Source organism: Apodemus sylvaticus, chromosome 1 (assembly GCF_947179515.1).
Source record: "Apodemus sylvaticus chromosome 1, mApoSyl1.1, whole genome shotgun sequence".
Lineage (NCBI taxonomy): Eukaryota > Metazoa > Chordata > Mammalia > Rodentia > Muridae > Apodemus > Apodemus sylvaticus.
In genome coordinates this window covers 85,541,090-85,564,654 of record NC_067472.1, presented here as the reverse complement: position 1 = coordinate 85,564,654, position 23,565 = coordinate 85,541,090, and the positions used below count along the sequence as shown (strand labels likewise).

At 40.1% G+C, this 23,565-nt stretch overlaps 1 protein-coding gene across 1 annotated transcript in view; it reads left to right on the top strand.

The window, feature by feature from the left end:
* Positions 1 to 23,565, top strand: part of LOC127679253 (phospholipid-transporting ATPase ABCA3-like) — an 86,102-nt gene that overhangs the window by 28,676 nt on the left and 33,861 nt on the right. Inside the window, exons 10-18 of the mRNA XM_052174966.1 lie at positions 1,753 to 1,887; positions 4,314 to 4,443; positions 12,051 to 12,205; positions 12,906 to 13,061; positions 13,374 to 13,584; positions 17,753 to 17,903; positions 21,186 to 21,284; positions 21,557 to 21,710; positions 22,707 to 22,998. Of these exons, the coding sequence (XP_052030926.1) occupies positions 1,753 to 1,887; positions 4,314 to 4,443; positions 12,051 to 12,205; positions 12,906 to 13,061; positions 13,374 to 13,584; positions 17,753 to 17,903; positions 21,186 to 21,284; positions 21,557 to 21,710; positions 22,707 to 22,998 (1,483 nt within the window). The remainder of the gene's footprint in view (positions 1 to 1,752; positions 1,888 to 4,313; positions 4,444 to 12,050; positions 12,206 to 12,905; positions 13,062 to 13,373; positions 13,585 to 17,752; positions 17,904 to 21,185; positions 21,285 to 21,556; positions 21,711 to 22,706; positions 22,999 to 23,565) is intronic.

The window sequence follows — 23,565 nt, the reverse complement described above, 5'->3', positions numbered from 1 at the left end:
ATATTATTCTCTTGCAACTTTCAATGTTTATTCTTTGTTATATATAGTTAGTATTTTAACTATGACATACCATGGGAATTTTGTTGTCTCTTTGGTATTCTGTGTCCTTCTTATTTTTGTATGGGTGTGTCTTTCCTTAGTTTGGGAAAGTTTTATTTCTGTGATCTTGTAAGAATCTGGGCTATGCTGTTGACTTGAAATCTTCTTCATCTGTACCTATTATTTGAAAGTTTGGCCTTTTCTTTGTGTCCTACATTTCCCATGTGTTTCCTTTCATATGTGTAGTGGGAATTTTTGTTTCTTTATAATTACAGAAGTATTAAGAGAATATGTTTTTGTTTTAATCCCAGGTGTGGGATATGGGGCTGATTCAGATTCTTCCACAGCAGCTGGCAGCTGGCTATGATTTGCCTCATGCTCTACCAGGGGCATGATTTTTGAAATTCTGGGATCTTTTCAGATGATAAACACACACACACACACACACACACACACACACACACACACACACACACACAGCTGGATTTCTGACAAAGGGGGCTATTTTGCCAGCTAGTGGTTGGATGCACTTTGTCAAGTGTCTGAAATTGATAACCTGATGGTAAATATCAAACTTGTCCCAAGGAACTCAGCATCCCTAATCATCAGGAAGTAGTCTACGGATATAGAAATCTCATTTCCCCTCTATCCTTTTCTCTCTCTTACCTAGCATTTGGGGAGTTGGAAGGTGGAATAGGGGTGGAGAAGAGCAGTGGAAAAAGGAGCCCATAAAATAGCCAAAAGTCCAGCTACATTTATTTTTTAAATAGTTTTTGTTTCTTGGTTATTTGGTCTTGATCCTCTTTTTGTCTTTGAGAGCCAATGTTCTATCTTCTACTTGGCTCATAGAGGCTTTCCTTTTAGTTCTGAATTTGTTAAAGACAAATCAGGTTGATGGAGAAGAGAGGATGTGGGCTTGGTTAGGACAAGAGGTTGGGAATGTCTTGGATGGAATCAGGTGGACAGAGGGGACTATCCTGATGTACAGGTTATATTTCCTGCTCCAGCCCAAAGTGTGGGGATAGATAAGTCTGGGTGGAAAGGTCATATATAATGTGAGAGAGTCTTGTGGCTTTGTGATTAGGTGGTAAGGATTCTGGCTCAAACCTAAGCTGATTTGCAGTGAAGCAATGGAAAGGCTAGGCTAAGCTGGTGCACAGGTTGTGAGAACCAGGCTAAACTGGTAGGCTGAAGTTAAGGTGTGGATGAGGAAGTTGAGGTTCTCTCCAGGCTTGGTCCTAGTAGAAACCTAGAGGCTGGCTGCAGCCCAGGAGATGTTGAACTAATCAGTGCTAGGTGGTGTAGGAGCCTTGGGAGCCTTGGTGTTCGTGCTGCACAGGTATGGGTGGTCAGACTAAGACTGGGTACTTGCTGTGAGTCCTGGAAGAGGCCTGGAGGGTAAAAGAAAAATGAGAATCTGTTTGCATGGGTACTGACCAAGCTAGACCCGGAGGAAGGCATGAATTTGTAGACTAGACTCTATAGAAGGGCATTGGGAGTCTGGGTATGGAGTCCATCTCAAATATTTATGATTTTAATATGATAGTATATTCTGAGTCATTTGAATGAAATTTATAGCTAGCTTGCTCCAAAAATCTGATCTCAAGAATTGTATGCAGCCTATCTCAGTACAAACACTATTAGGTTAATGAGTTTCCTAGCATATTCTTTGTTACATGCCACTACTTATATTATTTTTATTCCCTTAATTAGCACTCTTACTGGTTTGGAGAACCACCTCAACAAAATCCCGAAATCACCCAATTTTGTGAAAGAGTTGAAAGCAAATATTTTGAAGCTGAACCAATTGATTTGACAGCAGGCATCCATATCAAACACCTACACAAGGTATTCTTCCATGACTCTCTTCCTAACGAGGCTGGGATTTAATTTGTATTCACTGTAAAATTTTGATGTGAGAACTACCCATATATTCAAAAATGTTATTTATGCTAATAGGAGGTCATAGCCACTGCATTTACTTCTCTGGAGAAAATTAAAAATCTTATCTTTCAGTACTTAATAAATAGTTCACTCTTCTACTAGAAGATAATCTGATCCATGTGACTTGTGCTGTACAGTCTATAAGTGCTGCCCTTTTAAAGTGTAGTATCTAATGGAGTTTTGTAACCTTGAGTTGGTACACATTAATCTTCATTTGCTAATGTGTTCCACTCATCTGCTGCTTTCTCCTCTGCCTGGGTGGTTATTAGGGAGGGCAGAAATAACACGTGGATCAGTCAGTTTTGCTGGATTTTCAGTAAATACGCAGCTCAGGTGATTCATCAATTTCCTTGTATTTCCTTCTCTCTCAAGGGTCTGCATAAGCTCGAGCTCTGAGTTCCTAACTCTATAGCTTGAAGATACTCCAGAACATAGGTGGTGTTTATTCTCTTATAGACCTTTCCTAGTTTTGTTATATTACAAAAAGTTTCCATTTGCCTTTATCAATCTAGGTGCAATATTTATCTTTTCTCTAGACTCCATGCCTTTTGCCAACATTTTTGTGAATACTAGCAACCTTTAATATAGTTAGAGCTATAGGCAGCTTATTCAAGGAACATATGAGCTATGACCATTTCCCCAGCTGTACTTATTGTATGTGTATACACACATATATCCCATACATACATACATACATACATACATACACATACACATACACATACACAAATGTATTCTATATATGTATGTGAGTATATCTTTTCCCACCTTTTGCCACTAAGAATTTTCTCTAATGCAGATATAGACTGCTTCATCATTCCCCATACTTCTCCTACACTTGCTTATCCAAGATCATGAAAATGTTCAGAAGAACTGAAGGTCTTGTATTCCATTCATTCTTTCCTTTTTTCATTAATTTATCCTTGCTCATGGGGACACAGCACTAAAAAAGAAAAGAAAAGAAAGAAAGAAAGAAAATTTAAAAAGAAAAGAAGGAAGAAAAGAAAAACTCAGAAAAAAATCCACTCAAGAAATTTTCATTCTAGTGTGAGTGAAAGTATCTTATCAATTAAAGAAATAAGATAATTATAGTGTATGCTAATGCCACTAGGAAAATAAAAACTGATAGCAACATAGCAATTTAAAAGTGGAAAGGGAAGAAAAGAAGAAAAAAGTGGAATGGGGAAAATAAATACATTAAATAATACAAGGAAGCTTCTCTAGATGCCTGGCCATTGTGGAGGATGGCCACCCCACCCAACAGTCAACTCTGTTGAGGAAACCCTCCTCAGCCCAGAGTAAGTGTGTTTCTCCAGGACATCTTTTTTTATTATTATTCGATATATTTTTTATTTACATTTCAAATGATTTCCCCTTTTCTAGCCCCCCACTCCCCGAAAGTCCCGTAAGCCCCCTTTTCTCCCCCTGTCCTCCCACCCACCCCTTCCCACTTCCCCGTCCTGGTTTTGCCGAATACTGCTTCACTGAGTCCTTCCAGAACAAGGGGCCACTCCTCCTTTCTTCTTGTACCTCACTTGATGTGTGGATTATGTTTTTCTCCAGGACATCTTATGTCAACAGCTGCTTGGAATGGATGGCTCAACCCTGCTCTATATCACTATAGAGTTTGGAATTGGTTCTGGAGACTTTAACATTGGTTAGATAAGGGATGAAGACTCGGTGGCTGGAAGAAATGGATATTGGTAGACCAACCCAAATTGACTATAGGACAACCTGGAATTGACTTGTTTCATTAGCTGATTGCTGACTTTTTAACTAAGCCTTTGGGAAATCAAGGGCTCTAGTTTGGATGCAAAAACTTAAAGCACTTTTTTTGTGTGTGTGATGTTGTATTTTTTTGACTGTACATGCCAGATAAGATGGCCCATTATTTTCAAAGAATTTTCCCGTTTCCTGTTGGAGCACTGGGGTCATGGATATGTCTAGTTTTATATGGGTTCTGAGGATTAGAACTCAGATTATTATCCTTGCACAACAAGTAAGTGCTTTTGTCTACTGAACAGTTTCTCTGTTCCCCAAATACTGACTGAAGAAGATTGGCGCATTATTAGCTTCATGGTGGTAATTAAAACAAACAGGAATGGATGAGATGGTTCAGGGAAGGATTGTACCCCCATAGTGTAATTCTAAAACTCACATATCTTTAAATAGATTTCTCCCCTTTGCTGTTTTTCCTTATTACACTCTATTTCCCCATGAGATTAATATGGAGTCTTATTTTGTCCATAAAGAATTGCTTGCTGTGAGTACCTGTTCTTCCAAACTGATTATGAAGACTGATAGTTCACACTTATGGGCTCCCCCAACAGGTATTCCATGAGAATAACATCACCAAGGTTGCCATCAAGGACTTGTCTTTGAACTTATATGAGGGACAGATCACTGTTCTTCTAGGACATAATGGGGCAGGAAAGTCCACAACTCTGTCCATCCTCTCAGGTAGGTGTTCAGTTCAATCCAGAAAGACACTTACTCAGAAACTGGGAATAAAGCAATGAGATTTGCATGATATAGTTTAACAGTTTGCTTTGTCTTTAAGTTCATAAGTAATGTAAAAATTATAAAGTTCATGCTTTGGGGGAGATATTACATAATGATTAAATATCAATACTTGAAGAAGACAGTGCATTTTTTAGTATAAAAGGACAATGAGAATTTAAAGGTACTAAGTTGTGCTAGTATGCAAAGGCCAGAAGCCAATGTCCTGAATCATTTCTCCACTTTATATATTTTGAGACAGTTTTTCTTTGAAACCAGAACTCACCCTTTCAGCTAGTATAGCTGATTTGCAAGGCCTAGGAATGATTTTTTGTCTCTGCTACAGCCCCTACTCCTATTTTACCATTTACCACCACCACCAGCAGCAGCAGCAACAACAACAACACAACCCATCAGTGCAGCAGTTAAAAGTCACACCAGTGTACATGGTTTTTATGTGAGTTCTGGGAATCTAAACTCAGGGCTTTGTGCTTGTACATAAAGCATGCAAACAAACACTTTACTAAATGAGTCACCTCCACAGACCAAGAAATCTTATAAAAGAGATAAGGAGGAGGAGCAAAAAGAGGGAGAGGGAAAGGAGGAGGAGCATAAGGAGAGGGAAGAGGAGGGAGCATAAAGAGAAGGAGGAGGAAGAGCAGGGGGAGGTAGAGGAGCAGAAGGAAGAGCAGAAGAGAGGAAGTGGGGGAGGCAGGACCAAGTGTGACCTAGAGAAGAAGTGTAGGAACCAAAGTAAAACATTCATTATTGAAAATTAGCAGTTAGTGTGGACTGGAAAAAGAAAAAAAATCAATGAATTTGAAGAAACATTGATAGATGCTATGTGAGTAACAGAAAAAGGAAAATTAGCAGCATCAGAGAAATACAGGCACCTTTAAGTACACTGAATGTGTATGTGTATTATCAGTGTCAGAAAAAGGAGAAAGAAGGAGAGAAAGAATTCTAGGAAATAAAAGTTGAAAATATCAGATGATGTGTTCACAAAGCCAACAAGTCTTTAATTAGATAAACAAGTCCACACCAAATACATAATAGGAAATTCTGAAAAAGAGAAACAGAAAACTGAAAGCACCAAGAGTGTCACTCATCATGTATGACAGAGCCCCTGTGACACTAAGAGGTGACTTTTTATCAGACACAACATGGGCCACATGGGAATGAGGCAACACCTTAAACTGGTGATAGAGGTAACTGACAGCCAAGGAGTTGGGGCCACTTTTCAGAAAAGCATATAAAAGAATGATAGCACAGATGAGCAAAACCTAGTTCATGTCTAGAAGACTGCCGTGATAGAAGGGGGACTCTTCAGACTGAGACTAAGCAGACCCAGGTAGAAATGTAAATGAACACACTCTACCATCACCATTACCACCAAATGAATGTGAGTGTCAAAAAGATGCTATGTTAGCCCTGACCTCAAGCAATACTACAGAGCAATAGTGTTAAAAACTGCATGGTATTGGTACAGTGACAGGCAGGAGGATCAATGGAACAGGATTGAAGATCCAGAAATGAACCCACACACCTATGGCCACTTGATCCTCCACAAAGAGGCTGAAAGCATCCAATGGAAAAAAGATAGCCTTTTCAACAAATGGTGCTGGTTCAACTGGAGGTCAGCATGCAGAAGAATGCGAATTGATCCATCCTTGTCTCCTTGTACTAAGCTCAAATCCAAATGGATCAAGGACCTCCACATAAAGCCAGACACTCTGAAGCTAATAGAAAAGAAACTGGGGAAGACCCTTGAGGACATCGGTACAGGGAGAAAGTTTCTGAACAGAACACCAATAGCGTATGCTCTAAGATCAAGAATTGACAAATGGGACCTCATAAGGTTGCAGAGTTTCTGTAAGGCAAAGGACACCATCAAGAGGGCAGAACGGCAACCAACAAATTGGGAAAAGATCTTCACCAATCCTACATCAGATAGAGGGCTAATATCCAATATATATGAAGAACTCAAGAAGTTAGACTCCAGAAAACTGAACAACCCTATTAAAAAATGGGGTACAGAGTTAAACAAAGAATTCTCACCTGAAGAACTTCGGATGGCGGAGAAGCATCTTAAAAAATGCTCAACTTCATTAGTCATTAGGGAAATGCAAATCAAAACAACCCTGAGATTTCACCTTACACCAGTCAGAATGGCTAAGATTAAAAATTCAGGAGACAGCAGGTGTTGGAGAGGGTGTGGAGAAAGAGGAACACTCCTCCACTGCTGGTGGGGTTGCAAATTGGTACAACCACTCTGGAAATCAGTCTGGCGGTTCCTCTGAAAACTGGGCACCTCACTTCCAGAAGATCCCACTATACCACTCCTGGGCATATACCCAGAGGATTCCCCACCATGTAATAAGGATACATGCTCTACTATGTTCATAGCAGCCCTCTTTATAATTGCCAGATGCTGGAAAGAACCCAGGTATCCCTCAACAGAGAGTGGATGCAAAAACTGTGGTATATCTACACAATGGAGTACTATTCAGCCATTAGAAACAATGAATTCATGAAATTCTTAGGCAAATGGATGGAGCTAGAGAACATTATACTAAGTGAGGTAACCCAGACTCAAAAGGTGAATCATGGTATGCACTCACTAATAAGTGGATATTAACCTAGAAAACTGGAATACCCAAAACATAATCTACACATCAAATGAGGTACAAGAAGAAAGGAAGAGTGGCCCCTTGTTCTGGAAAGACTCAGTGAAGCAGTATTCAGCAAAACCAGAACGGGGAAGTGGGAAGGGGTGGGTGGGAGGACGGGGGGAGAGAAGGGGGCTTACGGGACTTTCAGGGAGTGGGGGGGGGGCTAGAAAAGGGGAAATCATTTGAAATGTAAATAAAAAATATATCGAATAAAATAAAAAAATTTTTTAAAAAATGCTATGTTGTATCTTACCAAGATAGTAATATGAATCCATAGGAAAACATGAGAGGAGCAGTGTTGTCTTAGTTTTGTTTTCTATTACTGTGAAGAGACCCCATGATCACAGCAAGCAGGACAAGGAAAACATTTAACTGGGCCTGGTTTATAGGTTTACAGGTTTAGTTCTTTACCATCATGGTAGGAAGCATGGAGGCATACAGGCAGTCATGGTGTCAGAGAAGGAGCTAAGAGTTCTATGTCTGAATCAGAATCAGCAGTCAACAGGAAGACAGACAGACAGACAGACAGACAGACAGAGAGAAAGAGAGAGAGCCTGGCTTAAGCACTTGGCACTTCAAAGTTCATTCCCAATGACACACTTCCTCCAACAAGGCCACACCTTCTAATAGTGCCACTCCTTGGTGACCAAGCATTCAAATCTATGTGCCTATGTGGACCATTCTTATTCAAAGTTAAATAAGTGTTAAAGAAAAATTTACTAATACATTTTATCATTTCCTTAATAAACAAAAATATACCACTACATCATAGTTAATAACACATACAAATGTCATGTATAATCAATATTATCAAAAAAGGAGGTGGAGCTATGCAGATGCTATAATCATTCCTTCTCTGGAACTATCAATTTGTAACAGCTTCAAAACAACTACAAAGATAAATAAAAAGCATTGGCAGTCAGGAGTGAGGGTGCATACCTGTGATCCCAGTACTTAGGTAGTAGCAGGTAGTTAAGTAGTTGAAGGTCATCCTCACTACATAGCAAGTTCAAGACATTCAGGGTTACATGATACCCTATTCTCAAAGAAACAAGCATACAAACAATAGCGAAGAACGATGGAAAGGAATAAAAATATTATTATAGAAATATTTGATAGAACATTTGTTAGAAATGTGTATGGTGATTTTAATATGTATGACAAGAGATAGCCAAGGTTAGACCTCATGCTTCACCTGAACTTGGTACTGTGTAAGAATCGCCCTGGCAGTACTGGTTTTGAAGGCATGAAGGAGTCATGAAGAACACCTGAGTCTTGGCACTGTGAGAGACCATGGAAGGCCATCGGTGAAGGTACAGCCTCAGTTGCAGCTGATGGCCCGAGACTGACGGGGTCATGCAAAGAAGTTGAGGTTTGGCACCATGAAGAGAGCCCATGAGAGGTTATTTGTGAAGCCTTGTTACAGCAGAAGATCCCAGTGTGTTGGAGATGCTGGTACAATGGAATGACCATCAAGAGCAGCAGCAACAGTGGAGTGGAGTCATCCAGAGCCTAGAAAGCAACAGAGAGGGGAGCTGGAGAAGTGACATGCAAGCCCTTTAGAGGAGCCCAGAAGATCACTGGTGGATCTTGAAGTTTGCTTGGAGACCCCAAGATGCCAAAGCCATGAGATACCTGCTGAGAAAAGCTGCTAATAGGGAGTAGAACCAGCCCATAGAAAAGAAGTTCGTTGCTTTCAACAAAGATGAAGAAGGAGCTGATCTGAAGACAGCTTTGATGTCAGATGTAGAGATGCAGAGTTTGGAGTTTGCTCAGCTGGTTTCCTGTCTTGCTTTTGGAGATTGCATTAAGTGATTGGATGAATCTCAAAAGAGACTTTGAACTTTAGACTTTTAGCATTGTTGAGACTGCCATAGACTATAGGGACTTGGGAAGTTAAAGTAATGTATTTTTATTATGCTTGGCTTATATGGCCCCCTTGACTTTGTGTTTGAACAAGCCTTTGGGGCCAGGAGGTAGAATGTGGTGGCTTAACTATGCTTAGGCCAGGGAGTTACACTATTAGGAGGTGTGGTCTTGTTGGAATAGGTGTGGCTTTGTTCAAGGAAGTTTGTCACTGTGGGGGTGGGCAATGAGATCCTCCTCCGAACCATGTGCCAGCCAGTCTTCTAGTGCCCTTCAGACAGAACTCTCAGCTCTTCCTACACCATGCCTTTCCAGATGCTGCCATGCTCTCAGATTGATGATAATGGACTGAACCTTTGAACATGTAAGCCAGCCCCAATTAAATGTGCTCCTTGTAAGACTTGCCTTGGTCATGGTGTTTGTTCACAGCAGTAGAAACCTAAGACAATGTGTAATAAAGTGACAAAGGGAATGGAGAACTAAGGAGCACAGAAAACAAACAATGGTGGCAGCTAGAAACCCAACCAATATCAATAATTATATTAAATGTAGATTATTTGCTTCACAACCCAGGAGCCATGCAGGAGCAATAGTAATGGCCTGTGTTGTTTAAGGGTCTCCTAGACTGCCCTGTAGTGCTGGAAAAGGTTTCTCACCCCTGGTTCTGGGTTTTTTTACATAGTCTATGGTTCTTGTGAAAGACCATTATTATCCCAAGTGGTATAACTTCATTTAAAATAAAAATAATACCTGTACACATATACACATACCACACACAATTTTAGATATACAAAATAATATGATTCCTATGTCTTTTTGGAGCATCCTTAGTGTTTCTTTCCCCCTAGCGTTAAACCCTTTACCCCACTTTCCCCCCTCATCCTCCTCTTTACAGTGCCTGTGTCCTGCTCTTCCACATTCTGCTACTCTTCCCCCCCCCCAGTCCCTTCTTACTCCCTGTTTTTTATGGTTACTATAGGTTATATATTCACACTTATCTTTCTGAGTTTGAGTTACCTCATGTAGTATAATATTGTTGCCACACGTTGAGCACAGCATTTGAAGGCAATGAGTTGAACCTGACCCAGAAGCCTCTTCCTTAAGGACTAGCTCTCATATTGTCAGAAGGAACCATGCGAGGTGCCAAAGGAAAAGCCAATCAATAGACCTAGCCATGTATAAAGTATATGAACCATAATAGTGGCCAGCATGACAAGATATTCCAAGTGTCACTTTATCTTAGGGGTAACCAATTTCTGTCTAGTTGAATTATGGCCTACACAACAGGAATTCTTGCCTGGTACTGTAAACCTAGCCAACTACCCATGGCTAGAGAAGCCATAGACCCTACAAGAGAATGGCTACTGCCATTTTCCTCAACAAACATAATTTGTATCTATACTTATCCTACAGATAAGTATAGCTTTCACCATTTACCAAAGAATATTCTTCCTGCAATAGGTGGAGGCTATTAGAAAAATCCACAACTGCACAAAATTCAGATAATTCATAAACATGAGGTTTCTAACCCAACTGATAAATCTGTAACACAACCCCTACATCTAAGGCTCAAGGATAATTGATAAAGAGGGGGCAGAAAAATAGTCTAGTGCCAAAGGCCCAGTAAATCTGCTGTTCATGCCCCATGACCTACAACATGGTTTCCCAAACAAGCATAATGACAACATGAGTTGACATGCTAATGTGAACAGGGGAAATTCCACATGGTCCCATTCCTACCTGAAGAGCTACAGTTGGATAATAACTACTGAGACAGAGAGAAGAGTTCATCCATTGTCCAATCCCAAGTAGTAAGCACTGTACACTTACATATGAGTAGAGTGAAATGTCCTTGGTAGGTTATATGTACATACATGGATGTATACGTGTGTGTGTGTGTGCACGCACATGTATGTAACAATAACAAAATACCTTGAATATGGAGGAAGATGCTGGAGGAACTGGAGGGAGGCGTGTAGACGTGATGTATAGATTCAGATTATTATTCTATGAAAAAGGATTATCAGATGGGATAAAATATGCTTCACCACTATAATGTCTTTAAGAGACACAGGTTCTAAGGTGTAAATCCATTGGAAGTAAAAAACGATGTATCTTGCACATAACAGTAGCTAGAAAGTTGGCGTGGAAATCCAAGAGTCAGAAAAAATAAACTTTAAAACTATAAAACAGAAACATATTTGATAGTTACTAAACTCAGGGTGGAAGGTCCCCGACAGAAGCTAGATGTCAGGACATGCAGTTCCATTTCAGAACAACTAAAACTGGGATAATTTGTTTAATATAAAAACCCATCATGAAAAGGGGTCAGACTCCAGGACAACAGAGGCAATTTGTGACCATAGTCACTCTGGCTGTTTTCTAACAGAATTAATTAATAGGGGATCTGGCAAGACTGTAGTTCCAGCTACTTAGGAAACTAAGGTAGGAGGATCCCTTGAGCCCGACAGTTCAACAGACCAGTCTCAGCAACAGAAGATCCTTTTTCCAAAATGATTACCGAATTGCCACATTTAAAGTAGTATTTTTCCTTATTAAAATTAGCCACTCAGTTCAGCTGCCTAGGACTGTCTAACCATCTGAACCATTTTGAAATTATTTTGGGTAACTAGATAATTTTTTCCACCAACCAGAATTTAAGTTCTTCAAGGATAATGGCTTTATGGTACAGGTTTTCCAGTTTAAAAAGAGTCTTTCTGGGTCCATTTTGCAGACCAGAATGTACTATAAATGGTAACTGTTGACATCTGGACTCTCCCTATGTTACACAACCATGCTTCTATCAATCTGAGTGACTTTCCCTTTCTCCACTGAATATTGGAAATCATAGCATACAGGGAAGTAGGGGAATGCAGTAAGTTATTCCTAACATGATCCTAGAAGAGGCAACAGGTATTGTCAGTCATCTACAGTGCCAGTGAGCAATCCACGTGTAGACTTTGTCAGAGAAACCCATGAGCATGTTTCCCCACATGAGCCGGTTGTATTTCATCTTCTGCCTGATTCTAGGTCTCTATCCCCCCACCAGCGGAGAGGCCTATGTTCACGGAGAAGACATCTCACAGCATATGGATCAAATCAGAAAATCCTTGGGCTTATGTCCTCAGCAGAACCTGTTGTTTGATCACTTGACAGTATCAGAACACCTTTATTTCTACTGCAGGGTAAGCCAAGGATATCCCTCCTAACCACTACTCCGCGCCCCCCTACCCCTACCCCCGATTCCCTGTTCAGGTAGATCACCAACTCCCAATATCTGTACTCTTATAAAGCTCAGAAAATGATTTGAGATGAATTTTCCTCTAAACTTAAGGAGTGGAAAGAAAGGATAAATGATCACAGAGGCTGGTGTACAGAAGGAGCTGATGTGAGCTATTTGTAAGAATCAGAGGTCAGGAGTGGAGTGAAGCATGACCTTTGGGACAGCTGTACTCATGAGCCCATGACAGCTATGGGTGCCTGCACAAGAGTGATCCAGTCAACAGCCCAGCATAGACTGGAGGGGCTCACGAATCCCCACCTCTAGCTGAGGAGCTTTGGCAGCTGACTGCTGCTGAGATAGGGAAAGTAGCTGCTCTTAGGAGACTTACGATCCAGGGAGTTGCCCCCCCACCCCCATGCCTCTGCAGACAGATAGCACTGACTGGACCCAGTGGCTTTTGAAAGCCAGTGTGAAGTTGGGAGGCAAGCACAGCAGCAAGTGCTGAGAGGAGTCAGAAGAGGAGTGGGAGATTGGTATGATCAAAATATGTGATATGCACATTTGCAATTCTCAAAACCAGAACGTGATTTTTAAAAGGCACTTGTATTGACTTTCAATAGAACGCTATTGAAAGTTCCATGTAAACTCTTATCTCCTTCTAGATAAAAGGAGTACCTCAAAAAGTATATCTTGCAGAAACTAACAACATGCTGTCAGCTTTTAACTTGATGGAAAAGCGTGATGCATTTTCGCAGTCACTGAGTGGAGGCATGAAGCGCAAACTTGCCATCATCATTGCCCTGATAGGGGGCTCCAAGGTAGAGTGAAAAAGCTAACAGCACATAACTATGTGCTTCATCTGGTCTAAAAGTCCAAGTGATACAAATCTAAAAGCTGGTAGAGTTAACACTTTGAAAGCAGCTCCCTCGGGTTGAATTCACATCGTCTGCCTCATTGGTATAAAATGACAGTGGGTTTGACTTTAATACAAAAGTCCTAGTCTTAAACTTACCATCTTTACTCATTCAGGCATTTCACTTAAAAAGAAAAGCAAGAGCAAGCCTAGTACTGGTAGGACCCCCGTGGGACCAGGGCATGTCTACTCGGTCATAGAATTGTTCTGTCCCTAGGTGGTGATACTTGATGAGCCAACATCTGGCATGGACCCAGCCTCCAGGAAGAGCACCTGGGATATCCTTCAGACTTGTAAACCGAATCGTACCATCCTGCTGACCACCCACTACATGGATGAAGCTGACGTGCTGGGTGACCGCATTGCCATCATGGTCAGGGGGACCTTGCGATGCTGCGGCTCTTCAGTCTTCCTGAAGAGACTATATGGTCCATTTCCTTTGATTGTTCTTAGGATGTTCTTGCCTAAGTAATACTCATAATTCTCATTGGTTTTGTACATATTGTCAAAAGTTGAATGATTCACTGTGCTGTGTTCAACTAATGTTCAGCTGCAAGTCCTTTGAGTAGTTGTTTCCATTTTCTTCAAAATTATTTCCTATTTGTATGTTCTGTGTTTGTTATATCATACTATCTGTTCTCTAACATGATTTCTAAGTTATTGTGATTAGTGCAGTTATCCATCAGTGAGACGATGGCTATATTCAGAGATATTGAAATAGAGATAGGAGGGGGACAGGTCCCTTTCTACTTCCCCTGGTGGTTTTTGGTCTAACTCATTGGCTCTTTAAAGCACATGTGGCCTAGTCACACATAATTCTGAACTTCCCAGCCTTTCTCTGTTACTGGCTTATAATGTCAACCTATTTTTATTTGAGAAGATAGCATCTGTATTGACTCATACTGGGCATGGTCATGTGATCCCAGAAGAGTATGCATTCTGCTGAGTTATTATAGACCGTTCCCAACTTCTTTTTCTTGTCAAGTATCTCTTATTTCAATGCAAAGAATTGTGAACGCTCACTTTACTTACCTGGTATGTCTTTGTTTCTGGGTCCATTTCTATTGCTCTTTGCCCCTGGCTAAGCATTATCTCATGATACATTATTATCTGATGCTATCTAGAACCCTTTGACTGGTTGCTATAACACTTGTGCTATGTTGTCAAATATGTAGACTTGTTGGAGAGATGTTTTTCAAGAGTTTTGCACCCCTTACCAACATCCTGTAGTATTAGTATTTTAACTAATCCCAGTGTGGGATTACTACCCACTGATAACTACGATTTATTGCTTACTAATTTCTGTGTTCTATCTTCACAGCTCTTCATCAGTTGAGCAGCCCTCCAGGCCATATTCACTTGGCCCCAGTTATGTGGTGGCGCTGCTTCACTGTCCTACACATTCCTCAGATATGGCATCTCTCTTCTTTTTCCTTCCTCAAAGTCCCAAGCCCAGGAAACCTAAAACCCCACCTATGTCTCTCCTCTATTGGATGTTGGCATTTTTATTTACCAATCAGAATTAATTGGGAGTAGATTCCCAGAAACTGTGTCTAGACCCTCTGGTGTAAACAGTTTCTTGGAGCCCAATTAACATTAGACTATAAACAGCTACAACATCCAGTTGGAGCATTTTGTGCATCGAGACCTGCTTTTCACCTTTACTAATGTGAGCCTTGGTACCATTCACTAGGTATATTTCAGATGTATGGCCGAGGCATGAATCCCATGGAGTCTTCATTACATTTCGTAACTGATCATCACTGATTCACCACTTTGGCTTAGCTATGTACACTCTAGTCTTTTCTGAGATGATAAAGGGATTTCTATTTAAAAAGGTAAATCCAATCACATAGTGTCTCTTGGTGTGGATAGAACCTGTCACACAGCAAAGATGAAAGGGGGCACCATTATGAGGATTCTGTGGATATTTCTTTTAACTTTTAGTTGTGTGTGTTGTGTGTGTGTTCATGTGTCCATATATAGAGACCAGAGGAAGAAATTGGGTGTCTTCCACTATTATTCTCTTATTCCCCTGAGGCAGGGTCTCTCCTTAAAACAGAAACACATAATAATCTCTCAGGATCTGCCAGTGTTATCATGCCCTCCAACTCTGGCATTGTAGGCGTGCATGCCATGCTGGATATTCATGTTTGTGCTAGGGATTCAAACTCAGGTCCTCACACTCAAACAGAAAGTGCCCTTATGCACCAAGCCATCTCTCCAGCGCTGGTTTCACAGTTTCTTTACTACCGAGCTCTGCACAAAAATCATCTGCCCAGCCTGTAGCTGTAGTCTTGTTGTGTTAGGAAATGTTTGGGAACCTCAAAAGACCATCAAAGAGCTGCTTTTGACACAATCACAATAGGGTCTCTATTTAAACTTGAGCTTGGGCTTCCTGACAACCCTGAATGGGAAGATGGAGCCCCAAGTCTACTTTCAGACAAGCATTTATAGAGGCAAGCAAACAAACTAGGGGGCGCCTAGCATGGCACATATTTGATTGGGGGGGGGGGGGCACTGTGGCCTTTAACATAATTGGCTGGTGCTAGGAGCCAAACCTTAAGCTTAGCTTCTGTTTGCCTCCTGATTTTTGGTAGTTAGGAAGTGAAGTGCCAGGGGCAGGCGTGTAATCTGGAAGTGCAGATTTGTTGGGGAGTAACCTGGAAACTAGTACTAAGTGCCAGTTTGTTAGTTAACTTGAATGCAACCTTAGGTCAGGTTCTTTAAGATGGAGTCTGAACCCCAAAGATCTGGCCTCTCAATCTGACTTATCTTCCCTCTCTGATTTCCAACTTGTCAGTTCAGATGTGACTCTGGAAGCTGTTGGTATCCCTGCTTGCTGCATCTCCAAGCAAAAGTCACCTCCAAGCAAAAGTGTAGTGACTGCATGTCCCACCTCATTGTCCTCTCCCAGACATGCACTCTCTCAGCTGCCTGTCTTCCACCTCCTGTGGGGCTGAACTTGCACTACTGTCAACTTCTTTCAGAAGTTCACGGTGAAAGTTCTTTTAAGATATACTGATATCACCAGGGACATGAGCTAAACTCACCATCATTTATTATGAACGTATTCAGTGGATTTGTAAGTTTCATTTGACAGAATCTTGATAAAATTTTTGGGATCTAATTTTACAAGAACATGTTCAACTTTTCAATTGTTTCCTATTTTCTGATAACTCTGATTGTCTACTTGTGGTGCTCGCTGTTTCCTTTCACTTCATTTTTTGCATTCCTAATTGGATCACTTAATAATCTTTTTTCAGGGCTATTGAGTCTTCTTCTCTTTCTCCTCTGCTGCTGAGACTATGCAGCAATGTCTTTGTTTGTACTTCCCTGCTGTTTCCACTGGCTTTCTTTTATAGTTTTATTATCACTCTGCAAAATTTCTGATTGACTCTTTGTTTTGCTATTTCTAATAGATTGATCAATGTATTTGTCATGATTGTTCTATAGCCTTTGTCCTGTAATTTCTACATCTAGGCCAATCTCTGCTTCTAATTTTCTATACTATATAGTATTATGTTTATTATATAGCCTTGCTTATTTATTGGCATAATTTATAATTTTATTTTTAAAATAAAATAAAATAATTTATATTTTTACTTTAGTGGAAAGTAAAGTATGTAATATTTATCTCAAAGAAGCATATACCCTTATCTTTGTCAGGCCCTGTGTATGCATGATAAAGTTAGTAAAATCTATATTTGGGCAATCCTGTAGCATGGTACAGCTTTGACTTCTGCTTACTGCTCTCTTCAAATGTCTTAGGAAGGAAAAAGAATGTAAGATCTTGAGACAGACATATAGGAAGATGGTTCCCTTTAGGCAGTAGTCAAAGCACCAGCCTTCTGACTCTGATGCGTCCTCTTTGATTTCCATCCCCACCCCCTGCCTTGCAGATCACTTGCTCTCTTACACTATCTCTTCTCCCTTCCTTCTTTCCTGCCTCCTTTCTCCCATCCTTCCCTCCCTCCCTTTCTCAAAGGACACTTGTCCAGTGATGGGTCCAGATACCTAAGAATCATTTCCCTTAGTTCTGCAGCCCAAGCCTAGGGTACCAGAATGCCATTGCTATGGGCGTAAATCCTGGACTGCCATGCCTATTCCCCACTTCGTGTTAGAAACGCCAGTGATGGAGGAGAAGAAACAAGAAGAGAATGAAGGGGTGGAAGAGTGAGAGAAGAAAAGGGAGAAGGCAGTCCAGGGTGTCTGGGAGGAGATGAGACAGGGTAAACATAATATTTCTCAAAAATGTCTCATATCTTTGAAGGAAAGAATTTTTATTGAATGTATGTAGTTTCTGGCATATAACATGGACCCAGGAAGCACCTTAGCCTGTTTTCTCCAATTTCAGCATCAGTAAACAGAGAGGTCATGGAGCTTTTAATGTTATCTCTGTTCTATCTGGTTTTATAATCCAGATCATTATTGATCCCTTATAGAACTATGTCATTATATCATTAATTATGATTATATTATATAATGCTGTGCTCTATAGAGTTGTAGTCAAATAACCCATAACATGCCCTATCCTCCTCTAACACACACAAACCATAGAAATTCAATTTGGTCTTCTGAATTGTGTTTTCTCAGGTGTTGGAAGCCACCTCATCATGGTGAAGGAGCCTAACTGTGTCATTGATGAAATCTCAAACCTGATCCATTCCTATGTATCAACAGCCACCCTGGAGACTAATGTTGGAAATGAGTTATCTTTTATTCTACCCAAAGAATATACACACAAGTATGGATCTAGAGAATGCTAACCAGTTGATTTCTAAATGGCCAGAAATCACTGCTGTTTTTCTTATTTTTCTTCTGGTTTAGCAAATAGAATTCCTTTAAGAAGACAAACCTTCTGTCATAGATTCCACTTGCACTGAAAAGGACCAGATGCCTCTATTTGTTAGAGCTTGCTAGAATTAATTGGTGATATTGGGTGTTTTGTTGTCCTTAGAGTCAACATGACTACTAGTACGTGGAGTGAAGAAAAGAAATAAGACAATAAAAAAGCAGCAGGGAAGTGCTTTCCTAACACGTACAGGTTCTAAATTCAACCCCAGACCACACATAGACACTCCACCACTACCAATAGTAATAGCCTGGCAAGGTGATGCATACCTTCAATCCTAGAATAAGATGTGAAACAGGAATATGAAATTGAAAACATCATGAACCATAAAATGAAACATTGTCTCAAACAATAAAATGAAAAATAACTAAGACAGTTTAAATGGTGGCTCTTGGATTAAGGAGGATAAAAACCTACCAGGAATAGGTAGATATATTAGTATGTGATTCACCAATGTCATCCACCAGTGTGTCATTTACCAATGGAACAAACAAAGCCCTAGTCAGAAACTAGAGTAAAAAAAAAATGAAACATAACAGAGAATCTGAAATAAAAGTCTAGGTATGTACCTAGCAGTACCTAGCAGCTGAATCAGTTACTAAAGGGGAGGCCAGAGTTGATGTTCACACCTTAGCTGTGTGTGGCAGTTAAGATCCATCTGGAGCTACAGAATCTTCCTGAAGGAGAGTCCCAGATAAAATACTCAATAGCACTCCAGTCTACCTGCCTGTCTTGAGTCACATGGACACAAGGGGCAACCTCAGAAGAGATTAGAAGCTCACCAAAACATGGAAGAACTTGGAAGACAATGCTGATGATTCATGTGGACAGTGGGAACTCTGTGAGGTGGGTAACTCACAGTAGATTTCTGAGCCACAAAATCAGATACCGAATAGTAGACTCTGACAGAACAAAATAAAACCATTGAGCTTAGAGACTGTTTTCTCTGGAACATCTTTAAACTAAGAAATGATAAGTAAAATCCCAAGAAAAATAAATAAACTGTGAATCTAGTTACTTTAGAATATACTAGGAAAACAATGAAATGATGGTTAAATCCTCAGTGATTTTCATTCCACCAACACTTCTTAGGGCTGACAGTGCTTGAGCATTTACCACTTCCCAGATATTGTCAGCATTCATTTGCCTGAAGAAAGAATATGGAAGAGAAGCAAAGGATCTCTCTGCCACATCCCTGGTCTCCAGGTTACCGGCTGTATCAGCAGGAAAATCTTAGGTTCGAAATGATACATTATCATGTTGTCTAACAGTGTTGAGATTTGTTAGAATAAAGCCAAACTTTAAAACACAACTGCAGAATGGCACACAACAGTTTAAGTGGAGATTTGTATGAGATGCTGTTGCACCTTAGTATTGTCACAGACTTATAACACTTGGTCTGGGAGACAGAGATGGACAGGGGCAACAGTGGGCTATAGTAAGAGGAAAAATAATTGTGTGAAACTCTTACAAGCTACAAGGAAGACATGCACAGTGCATTCTAATGAGAGTTGCAGTATTGCACAGTAAAGTGATTGGTTCTGGGAGATCCTGGTGATGCTTTCCTGAATTTTCCATTTTATACATTTTTCTGTTATTCTGTTATCTCCATTCTTGTATAAGAGAGTTTACTTTTATTCAACCTCGTTGCTTGTTTTACTTTTGTTGCTCATATTTTTAAGGTTTTATGTTTAAAATCAAAATACAAACAAACAAAGACCAAGGTCTTTGCCTCGGTCTTGCCTAGACCAAGGTCATTACTAATTTCCTCAAGTTGTCTGTTTTGGCATTTTCATGATTATGTGGTAAGAGATATGGGATGTAATGTTATCCTCTGCATGTGGCCTCCAGGGTTCCAAACATCTCAACTGCAAAAGATAAATTACCTTTTAAAATAAGCAAAATAAAATGGTAAAGCATTTGAAATGTAAACAAAGAATATAGAAAAGATAAGCAAAATATTCAAAACATTTACATATTTCCACCCAAAGAAGGCATACAAACAGTAAGAAAGTAAGTGGATTAAATACTCAGTAACACTCAATGTTTGGAAATACAAACCAAACCCACTGAACTATCTCCTTAGGACTGCTATTATCCCAAAGGATAAATGATGTGGTGGTTTCTGTTCTGTCTATAATCTCAAGGTGTGCATCTAGAACTGAGTGAAAAAGCAGACAGAAGATAAAGAGAAAATATTGCTTTTCCAAAGAGAGATTTTGTGTTCTCCTGACACTGAACACGTGGGAATATGATTTCTGTTGTCCTCCATTGGAAACATGATAGAGATGCTACTGGAACCAGGACATCTCTGCAAAAGATAAATTTTGAACATATTGTTCTATAAGATCTTCCCAGATTAAAAGAAAATGTTGTTTAAAAGACTTGATTTTTCTACATTGCACTTGATTCCTTTATCATAGTTTAATGTAGTTTATTTTAATAGGTTTTCATAGTTATTTAACAACAGTTATCCATTCTAAGTTTCTAACAGTATCCATATCCAAGCAGTTTCTTGTCTCTGAGTGCTTTCTCCTCTAAAAGATATGTTTCCCCCATTTCTTTTATTTGTTAATAGAAACCATGACATATATAAGTAAAATAAGCTAATTATTATCAACTAGTTAAAGTTAGCAGTGAGTGTCTTTTAAAATTAGACTTTTATTCTTTGAAAATTTGATATAAGTATACAATGTATCTTTATCATATACACCCCACTCTGACCCCTCCAACTCTCCTCAGCCTCTACCACACATTTCCCTCCCAATTTCATATCTGTTTTTTTAAATAACCCACTGAGTCCAGTTAGTCCTGCCCATATGTATGTGAATAAAGAGTCAGCCATTGGGAAATGGGCAACCTCACAGTGGTCATGCTTCCAAAGAATGGTGACTCTCCTTTAGCTATCAGCCATCAACTGTCAATCTCTTCATAGAGTATCTTAATAGTTTCGTTAGAAAATCAAAATTATATGTATACAAGAATAAAGTATCGTGGGAAACAGCACACTCTAGCAGTTTATTGTCTTGCTTTCTCTGTGTATCTCACTGTTCTGAATTAACAGAATCATGAGATTATAAGCACTGATGGGATGGTGAGGGGCGATCGCTTTTGAATAAGAAGAAGTATGAAAATCATCTCCTTTAGTCCCGGGCCATCTTCTCCTACTTGTAGGTTTGAAGCTCTCTTGACTGCTCTGGAAAAGAACCAAAAGAAACTTGGCATTTCTAGCTTTGGTGTGTCTATCACTACCATGGAAGAAGTCTTCCTCAGGTAAGTAAAAGTACATAGAAATGGGGTGGGTATCCTTGGAGAGAAAGACACTTTGCAGCTCTCCAAACTGAGATTCCACACTTTAGTAATTTAAGCATGATGAGGTTCAGAGTGGGGTTGGTGCTGGGGAACTAAATCAGCTGCCACTAAACAATGAATAACCCAAGGGACCTTTGGAGTCGGATGTTGGAGTGAGTTGAAACTCACATTCTTCAAGCATGGGCTAGTGGGATAAGGTTGAAATGACAAACTTTGTTTATTTTTCATTATAGGGTCAGTAACATGGACGATTCAAAACCAGATACCAAAGCTACCCAGTCTCCCGCAGTAGGAAGCAAAGGGAACAAGAATAGGGATGTTGAAAGCAGCGTGAGAGCAGGCTTTCCCACCCAGAGTGAAGACCTGACCACTGTGTTTAACACTGGGGTAAGAACCTTTGGTAAGAAACGGGTGTCTCTCAGTCAGTACACAATAGTTTTGTCATGTATTAATACACAAATCAAAAGAATATAGAGATCACAGCCACTACAGGACCAACCTGGTATGGAAAAATTTGGCCCCCAGCCTGATCAATGTTTAAATGTGGAGAGATGGATTCTAGAAAAACATCCACTGCTTACTGCTGATACCATCATTCTGTAATTCTTTGGGGGGGGGTTGTTTTGTTTTGTTTTGTTTTGTTGTTTTCCGAATTGAAAATCCACAAACTTATCTGCTCTTTCAAGTTGGATAAGTGTACTAGAGAGCCTGGTCTTTCAAAGTATCAATTTGCAAGTGTATTCTGGGTCTTTCAAGAGAACTGCATGTGAGATTGTTTCCAAATCAGTGAGGCCCTCCTCATGGAAAGCCTGCCTGGGGCGTCCAAGCATTTCTTCCCTTGCTCTTGCAATTGTCCATTGCAGCTATAAAGCATCCTAAACACAGTGGTTACCAGGAGTCAGGAAAATGCATCCTGTTGCCACTTTTAGTATTATAACAACATTCAACTTAAACACTTTACATGTATGCTATTCCAGAAGTCAGGAAACTCAATGTAAAGTGAAACAAAAACTGAGGGCTCTATGGACCACATGGTCTCTGTCACTGTCACTCAATTATCACTGTACAAGAAGCAGCCACAAGGTACAGGAACAAATGTGCTTGACCACGTTCTAGTAAGGAGTTGTTTCAAAAAGGCCGTGGTTTGTTGTCCCTTGCCTTATACTAGCAGGTGGGTGATAACATTATTGGGTGCCACCTCATGGGTCTGGGTCTGCTCCACGAGCTTATTTATTTTCTTAGATAAGCTGTATGTGATTAAAGTATGTGTGCTTTATTCCATGAAGCTTTTATACCACAAAATTCCAGAGACTGATGTCCATGCATTTCAGTGTGGATGATGCTGGAGGTTGCAGTGACACTGTGTCTCTCTCCTTTGTCTAGTGTTCCCTCTACCTGCAGCAGTTCTATGCCATGTTCATGAAGAAGCTGATGTACAACTGGCGGAACTGGAGGGTGCTTTCCGTGCAGATACTGGGTCTTGTCATTTCTACTTTCTTACTCCTCAAGTCTCATGAGCTTAGATATAAGAAAATTAGGCAAATGAATTTGGATGAATATGGTCAAACCATTGTGCCTTATTCTATCTTGGGGAAATCTAATCTGACAACAAGTCTCTTAACACACCTTGAGGATATTCTAAAACCCGGCGACCACCAACTCAAGGAAGTACAAGGTAAGGCTAACTTAGAAACAAAAAGTTGTCTCTTCAATGATTTCCTTGGGTCACTCCCAAAGAGAGGTGTAAGTATAACATGGTAACTTGCTCCATTCTTTTTCTGACACTCCTTATACCACAGAAACACATCGAGCATTGCCTACCTTCTCAGATAAAACCGCCTTCCTTTCATTTATTTAGAAGCATGCCTCAGTTATGGGCTTTATCACCAAATTACAACTGTGCATTATTCACCTGCTTCTCAACAGAAATAATGGGGAGATGAGAGCCTTCTTTATATCTCTAGCCCCTAAGCCAGTTCCTGTCACATAACAAACATACAGTTCAACATAACCTCATACGAGAGGTGAAGAAAATACTGGAAAAGGGAGAGACCACAGTCAAGTCAGCTGCAGCATTACAGTGGCAATCTAGGCAAGGGAACAGAGTAACAGAGATTGAGGAAACAGGGTATGTTCAAAAGATACATCTTGAGTGGACTACATAGATTTTATTCTTTCATTTTGTGTATAGGAAAGTCAGAATAGTACCATTTGGCTGTATTGGTTTGTAGTTTATGTAGGT